The sequence below is a fragment of the Orbicella franksi genome, chromosome 11 (genome assembly GCF_964199315.1).
Source record: "Orbicella franksi chromosome 11, jaOrbFran1.1, whole genome shotgun sequence".
Taxonomy (NCBI): domain Eukaryota; kingdom Metazoa; phylum Cnidaria; class Anthozoa; order Scleractinia; family Merulinidae; genus Orbicella; species Orbicella franksi.
In genome coordinates this window covers 21,783,503-21,791,379 of record NC_138155.1, presented here as the reverse complement: position 1 = coordinate 21,791,379, position 7,877 = coordinate 21,783,503, and the positions used below count along the sequence as shown (strand labels likewise).

At 33.7% G+C, this 7,877-nt stretch overlaps 2 protein-coding genes across 2 annotated transcripts; one reads left to right on the top strand and one right to left on the bottom strand.

The window, feature by feature from the left end:
* Nucleotides 1–4,168: 4,168 nt before the first annotated feature.
* Nucleotides 4,169–5,257, bottom strand: LOC145502668 (uncharacterized). The gene has a single exon (XM_081482013.1). It carries the CDS (start codon nt 5,253–5,255, stop codon nt 4,242–4,244), a length of 1,014 nt encoding a protein of 337 aa, XP_081338139.1. The 5' UTR covers nt 5,256–5,257; the 3' UTR covers nt 4,169–4,241.
* A 53-nt stretch (nt 5,258–5,310) lies between these two features.
* On the top strand, nt 5,311–6,681 carry LOC145502667 (uncharacterized). Its single transcript, XM_081482012.1, has 2 exons — nt 5,311–5,360; nt 5,430–6,681. The coding sequence occupies exon 2, from the start codon at nt 5,500–5,502 to the stop codon at nt 6,673–6,675; it is 1,176 nt and encodes a 391-aa protein (XP_081338138.1). The 5' UTR covers nt 5,311–5,360; nt 5,430–5,499; the 3' UTR covers nt 6,676–6,681.
* Nucleotides 6,682–7,877: the final 1,196 nt, after the last annotated feature.

Here is a 7,877-nt window from a genome sequence, read left to right as displayed (position 1 = left end):
GTTAATAACAATTCACATTTTGTCAATAGGAATTAATATTTTACTGTATTATTTCAGACTGAAAATAGGTTTTAACTGAAAGACAATATATTTTCTTCTTTTTAAAAAAAATTATTTATGCCAATACATTGTACTGAACTGATTTCGGGAACTCTGTGTGGGATTGCACTAGTTTGCTAAAGATGATATGATGTACAACAAATGACCAACTCTTGAATTGGCATTTCTTGGTCACTTATACTGTGGTGGTTTCAATTGAAACTCTAATAAAAGTTAATTGTTAACAATGTCCATGGTAATTAAATTATCATTTTCAGCAAAGGTGGCACGAAAAAGGCGCCAAAAGCCACAACCTTGTGGAAGCCCCACCAAGACACCACGCAGAGCTCGCGAATTAAAAAAAATTATGCTAGAGGAGGGAGAATTAAATTGACGGATCAGTAACAGCCCGTGCCTGACTTACGTCGCCGTCGAGCTTTTACAATACTCTTGTGAGAGCTGGCACGAAATGAGAGAACATATAATATTTTCTTCCTTTCAACAAATTTATTAAAAAAAACACAAGACCATTATAGGTAACTTAACATTAGATACGTTGGCTCAAAAGAAATTGATGTGATGGATTGAAAAGTAAAAAGAATGAAACTTACCACCTGATTTGTTCCCCAATAAACACGTGGAAGGGAAAACATGGAAATTAATATTCTGTTCCTTATGACAAATGAATCAAAAAGGTAAGAAAAAACAGCAATCAACTGGAAATTGATTAGCAAGGAAAACGATACTTACCACCTGATTTGTTCCCCAACATCGACAATAAAATGGAAAAGAAGAAAATCAGTTACACTATTAACAGGAATGAATATTTTATTATCAATAGGAATGAATATTTTATTGTTTGTTTTATTTCACATTCAGAAGTTTTTAACTAAAAGAATTAGTTACCTATGAGGAAGTTTGTTAAAGGAAACGAAACACAAAATAAAAAAGCTAGATCAGTTTAAAAGAAATTGATGCGATGAATTGAAAAGTAAAAGGAATGACACTTACCCGCTGATTTGTTCCCCAACATGACAATGAAATGGAAAAAATGAAAATCAATCATTACCAGGAATTAATATTTTATTAGTAACAGGAATGAACATTTCAATTTTTTTAAATTTTAGATTTAGAAGCTTTTCACTGAAGGAAATTTTTTTCCTAATAGGAATTTTATTAAAGGTAAAGAAACATAAAATAAACAAATACAGATCAGTTGATGCAATGAATTGAAAAGTAAAAGAAGGAATACTTACGATCTGATTGTTCCCAAAATCGGCAATAAAATGGAAAAGATAAAAATCAGTTATTAGAAGGAATTAGTGTTTTATTGTTATCAGGAATGAATATTCTGTTGTTTTAATTTTAGATTTAGAAGTTTTCAACTGAAATACATTTTTTCCTATCAGAAAATTATTAAAGGAAGAGAAACACAAAATCAAAATATATATAAAAAAGATCAGTTCAAAAGAAATTGATGCGATGAATTGAAAAGTAAAAGGAAGGAAACTTACCAACTGATTTGTTCCCCAGCATTGACAATTCAATGGAAAGATGAAAATCAGTTATTAAAAGGAATACAATATTTTATTGTTCATATGAATGAAAAATTAAATCGCGTTATTTAAGACTCGAAATAGTGTTCCATTGAAATACAATTATATCTTCCTCCTCATAAGAAAATTTATTTAAAGAAAGAAAGACAAGTCACCTAAATAATTTAACATTAACTAGATTGGTTTAAAGGAAATTGATATGTGATGAATTTGAAAGTAAGAGGATTGATACTTACCAACTGATTTGTTCCCCAGCAGTGGAATTGAATGGATAGATGAAAATCAGTCATTATTAAGGAATTGATATTTATTTGTTATCATGGATTAACATTTAATTGTGTTATTGAAAATTCAAAATAGTTTACAATTCTTCCTTGCAAGGAAATTTATTTAAAAAACACAAAATTACTAGGTAAGTTTATATTACGTAGATTTTTTACATCAATTATTGATGTAATGAATTCAAAAGTATAAAGAATGATACTTGCTTCCCAATATCGATAATAAAATGGAAAAAAAATGAACATCAATTATTTGGGTACAATGTAACCTTGTATGAAGTTAGACGGGTTCAAAAGATATTGATGTGATTAATTGAAAAGTAATTAAAAAGGATGATACTTACCATCTGATTTGATCCCCAAAATCGACAGAAATCAAGAAAAATGGAAAAGATGAAAATCAATTAGAAACAGGAATTAATAATTTATCATTTATAAACAGGAATTAACGATTTAAGCAAGAACATTAATGAAAGTAAAGCAACATGGCGTGTCGACAACTTTATGTCATTATTGTCAAATGATTGGCTAGATGAAAATGAACATTCTGTAATAGAAAAACACTTCAGTGACGAGCATGGCTTAACAGCCAACAACTTTTAAGTCATAAAGGAATCCTCAAATGTTTAAACTTTGAGATGCTTTGCATTAAGAACAAAAGACCGGAACTCAACACGCCAGCGGATTCCATTCGCACGAAACCTTCTACCTCAATGCTTTCATGTCACCTTTGCTAAATTATTTCCTCGCATCAATTTTTCTATAAAGATGCCTTGCAGTTATTTTTGATCTATTTATTTGACAACGATGACATGAAAACATCGAGACTTCATGTTGCTTTACTTTCGTCAATTTTCTTCCTTAAATGTTTTTCAAATTTTTCTAAAAAGAAATTAATATTTTATAATATTATAATAATAGTTTCTTTTTAATTGAAAAATAATATTTTTTCCTTTTAAAAAATTTAGTAATGATAAAAACACAAGAGCACTAGGTAACTTTACATTAGGTAGATTAATGTAAAAGGAATTGATGTTAAGTGATGCGTTAAGTTGCAAAAAGAATAATACTTACAACCTGATTTTGTTCCCGAATAAACACATGGAAAGGAAAACATGAATATTAATTATTTACGCAAATTAACATTTTGTTGCTAATAGGAATTAATATTTAATGGTGTTATTAAAGCTTCAAAATAGTTTTTACATGAAAAATAATATTTTCTTCCTTTGACGAAATTTATAAAAGAGAAAAAAACACTAGACCACTAGGCAACTTTACACTAAGCAAATTGGTTTAAGGACGTTCATGCTAATTGTTTCTGCGCATCCTTACTGCGCACGTAAATTCACAAGCCACGTCATGCATGAGCGCGCGCGTAAAAAAATGAACAATGATAAGGCAGATGGCCATTGCTACAGCTTTGCCTGGATTTAACGCTCTTGAACGTTCAGTGACCCCTATTTTTCTTTCCACAAACAGATTTTATTTACAGTTATCTCCACATTGTCCAAAAATAAACAAAAAAATCAATGTGGGAAGTTAAAAAAATTTAAGATTTCTGTCCACAGGACATCGAATCCTGCCATCTTGCGGCTGCAAGGCGCGTGAAACTATGATCGCTAAATGCGATCTTGTTCTTTAAGGAACCTCACCAGTTGACTAAATTCACTTAATAGGTCCATTTAAACAATATTTGGCAGAGAACATTTCACTTCAAAGTTCTAATTGCAATATTTTTGGGCTTACGGACACTGTGTCCTTATTCGATAACGAAAGCCCGAGTTTCTCAGATTCAAGGTGTTCTCCTGGGCATGTTCTCTCGAAAACGAGGTCGGTGGCCTCCCCAATTTTTTTTTTAAATTTCTGACATAACTAACTCATCATCTTACAGTGGTAAAAAGTCAATTTCGGAAAATTTTCGTACAAATGTCCTTAAAACAAAATTGATGTGATGAATTGAAAAACAAACCGAATAATACTTACATTCTGATTTGTTCCCCAGCAAACACATGGAACGAATAAGATGAAAATTAATTCTTTACGTTAATTGATATTTTATTGTTGATAAGAATTAAAATTTTACTGTATTATTACAGAATCAAAAAAGTTTTTAAGTAAAATATAATATTTTCTTTTGACAATAAAAATAAACGGGTAAAAGTTTGCGACGTTTCGACCGCTTTTCGGTCATTATCAAGCAAGATGGAAGAAGTAAAATTTGCATAGATATATATAGCTACAAAGAGGTAAGAATGTGTGAAAATTATTAATGAAGTAAAAGTATGTAAAAAGTATGTAAAAGAATTTACAAAGTAGTGCTTAAAACAATAAAAAACATGTAAAGCTAATTAATAAAAAACGATTATTTAAAAACTTTCGCACGAATAGAGTCAGATTGTACATTGAGACTTGGTCTCAGTTCGTGAATAAAAAACATTTCAAAAATAAGACAATCAAACTTGGTTGTACATTTCTTTAAAATCGAAAAGTTATTAGTAAGATCTTTAGGGACCAAAGAATGTTCCTCGCGAAAATGTTTTCCAATTGATGACGATGGGTTTTTGTGCTCATCGACGCGTTGGTGCAAGTGCCGGCGCGTAAAACCAACATAACCTGCATCGCACAGGTCACATTTAAAATGGTACACAAGGGACTGTTGGTTAACGACTGGCGGCTTGACTTCACGTGATTTCAGGTCTCGCTCAATCTTGTGGCTGATGAAAACAGGTTGGATGGTGGTGTTTGTTTTCGTGCTAAGATCTTTCACTTGCGTGCGAAGAAAATCAACTGAAGCTTGGTCTTTGAATGGTAGGACAATCCGAACGGGCTCTGGACTGTTGTTGTCAGTCGGTGAAGGAACAGGTTGCTCAGAAACTTTGATGGCAATGAAGCGTGTTATGGTTGAATTAATTAAGTCATCTGGGTATTCAAGACGGGAGAACAACAACTTGAGACGATCGCATTCTTCGGAGAAGTAGGTCCAGTTAGAAGAAGGTCGAAACGCACGATCAAGCATAGTTTTTAGTAGGCCGCGTTTATAACGATCGTCAACATGACTCTTGTAGTGTAACGAGAGACCAGAGTTTGTGGGCTTCACATAAACCTTTGTCTCAACGTGGCTGGATTTGTTGAGCAATTGCGTTCCAAGGAAAGGAAGCGTGCGGTCATTTTCTATCTCCATTGTGAACTTAATAGAGGAATGGCAATCGTTCAGAGTCTCCAGAAAGTTGTTGGCTGATGCTTGGTTAGGCATGATGGTCAATGTGTCGTCGACATACCTTCTGTAGTAGCTGGGCATCTTTCCTTCACGATCCAGGGTTTCCTCAATGCTACACATAAAGACATTGGCGAGCAGGGGTCCAAGCGGGGAGCCCATGGCGACACCGTCGGTCTGTTCATAAAGTTGACCGTTAAACAGGAAAAGTTGATCTTTTGTTGCCCCTTCTAGGAGATGGATTAGGTCCTGTTTGTCGAGATTAAGGTGGTGCGTTTGATTAAACCAGTCATTAGCAAATTCTTTGTCAGCAAGGATGTGTATTGTTTCTTCAAGGGGTACATTGGTGAACAATGTCTCCTACGATGTTTCCTCATTGTTCACCAATGTACCCCTTGAAGAAACAATGCACATCCTTGCTGACAAAGAATTTGCTAATGACTGGTTTAATCAAACGCACCACCTTAATCTCGGCAAACAGGACCTAATCCATCTCCTAGAAGGGGCAACAAAAGATCAACTTTTCCTGTTTAACGGTCAACTTTATGAACAGACCGACGGTGTCGCCATGGGCTCCCCGCTTGGACCCCTGCTCGCCAATGTCTTTATGTGTAGCATTGAGGAAACCCTGGATCGTGAAGGAAAGATGCCCAGCTACTACAGAAGGTATGTCGACGACACACTGACCATCATGCCTAACCAAGCATCAGCCAACAACTTTCTGGAGACTCTGAACGATTGCCATTCCTCTATTAAGTTCACAATGGAGATAGAAAATGACCGCATGCTTCCTTTCCTTGGAACGCAATTGCTCAACAAATCCAACCACGTTGAGACAAAGGTTTATGTGAAGCCCACAAACTCTGGTCTCTTGTTACACTACAAGAGTCATGTTGACGATCGTTATAAACGCGGCCTACTAAAAACTATGCTTGATCGTGCGTTTCGACCTTCTTCTAACTGGACCTACTTCTCCGAAGAATGCGATCGTCTCAAGTTGTTGTTCTCCCGTCTTGAATACCCAGATGACTTAATTAATTCAACCATAACACGCTTCATTGCCATCAAAGTTTCTGAGCAACCTGTTCCTTCACCGACTGACAACAACAGTCCAGAGCCCGTTCGGATTGTCCTACCATTCAAAGACCAAGCTTCAGCTGATTTTCTTCGCACGCAAGTGAAAGATCTTAGCACGAAAACAAACACCACCATCCAACCTGTTTTCATCAGCCACAAGATTGAGCGAGACCTGAAATCACGTGAAGTCAAGCCGCCAGTCGTTAACCAACAGTCCCTTGTGTACCATTTTAAATGTGACCTGTGCGATGCAGGTTATGTTGGTTTTACGCGCCGACACTTGCACCAACGCGTCGATGAGCACAAAAACCCATCGTCATCAATTGGAAAACATTTTCGCGAGGAACATTCTTTGGTCCCTAAAGATCTTACTAATAACTTTTCGATTTTAAAGAAATGTACAACCAAGTTTGACTGTCTTATTTTTGAAATGTTTTTTATTCACGAACTGAGACCAAGTCTCAATGTACAATCTGACTCTATTCGTGCGAAAGTTTTTAAATAATCTTTTTTTATTAATTAGCTTTACATGTTTTTTTATTGTTTTAAGCACTACTTTGTAAATTCTTTTACATACTTTTGACATATTTTTACTTCATTAATAATTTTCACACATTCTTACCTCTTCGTAGCTATATATATCTATGCAAATTTTACTTCTTCCATCTTACTTGATAATGACCGAAAAGCGGTCGAAACGTCGCAAACTTTTACCGTTTATTTTTATTGTCAAATGTTTTAAAAAACCCTTACTGATCATATTTTCTTTGTTTTAAGAAATGTATTAAGAAAAAACATCAGACCACTAGCTGGTTGAAAAGAAATTGATGCGATGAAGTAAAAAAAAGTAATGCAAGCTAATCTGTTTCCCACCATCGACAATAAATTAAAAACATGAAAACAAATTATTAACAAGAATTCATATTTTACCGTGACAGTCATATTTCAGTCTCATAATAATATTTAATTGAAAGATAATATCTTTTTCCTTTTTTAAGAAACTAATTCAAGAAAAAGGAAAAGCAGAGCACTGTCTTGGAAATTTCACACGAAATAGATTGGTCCAAAAGAGAGCGATGTGATGAAGTGAATAAAAGTAAAACGACACCTATTAGCTGATTTGACATGCAAAAAAAAAAGATGAAACTCACTTATTAACGGAATTAATACTTAATTGTTGACAGTAATCAGTTTTATTGCACATTTTAGATTAAACATCCTTTTTTTAATTGAAAGATAAAATTATTTTCTTGTGTCAAAGAAATTTAGTAAAGAAAAAAGACCAGACCACTAGGTATGTTTACATTAGGTAGATTCATTGCATCAGTTACTGATATAATGAATTAAAAAGTAAAAAAATAATGATACATACGTTCTAATTTGTTCCCCAACATCGGCAATAAAATGGGAAAAAAAAATGAAAATCAGTTATTTAAGGGAGTTCATAGGTTATTGTTAACATGAATCAATACTATTTTGATTCATTTCAGATTTAGAGTAGTTTTTGGTTCAAAGATAACATTTTCTCCTTTTTTTAGAAGTTTAGGAAAGAAAAAGAAACAAGATCACTACACTGTGGTAACTCTCCATTAGGGAGATTGGTTCAAAAGAAATTGATGCGATGAATTGAAAAGTAAAAAGTAAAAGGAATGATACTTACGAACTGATTTGTTTCCCAACATTGATCATAACATGGAAAAGATGAAA

Coding starts and splice junctions, on each gene's coding strand:
- LOC145502667 (XM_081482012.1), top strand. CDS start 5,500: ATGCACATCCTTGCTGACAAAGAATTTGCTAATGACTGGTTTAATCAA.
- LOC145502668 (XM_081482013.1), bottom strand. CDS start 5,255: ATGGGCTCCCCGCTTGGACCCCTGCTCGCCAATGTCTTTATGTGTAGC.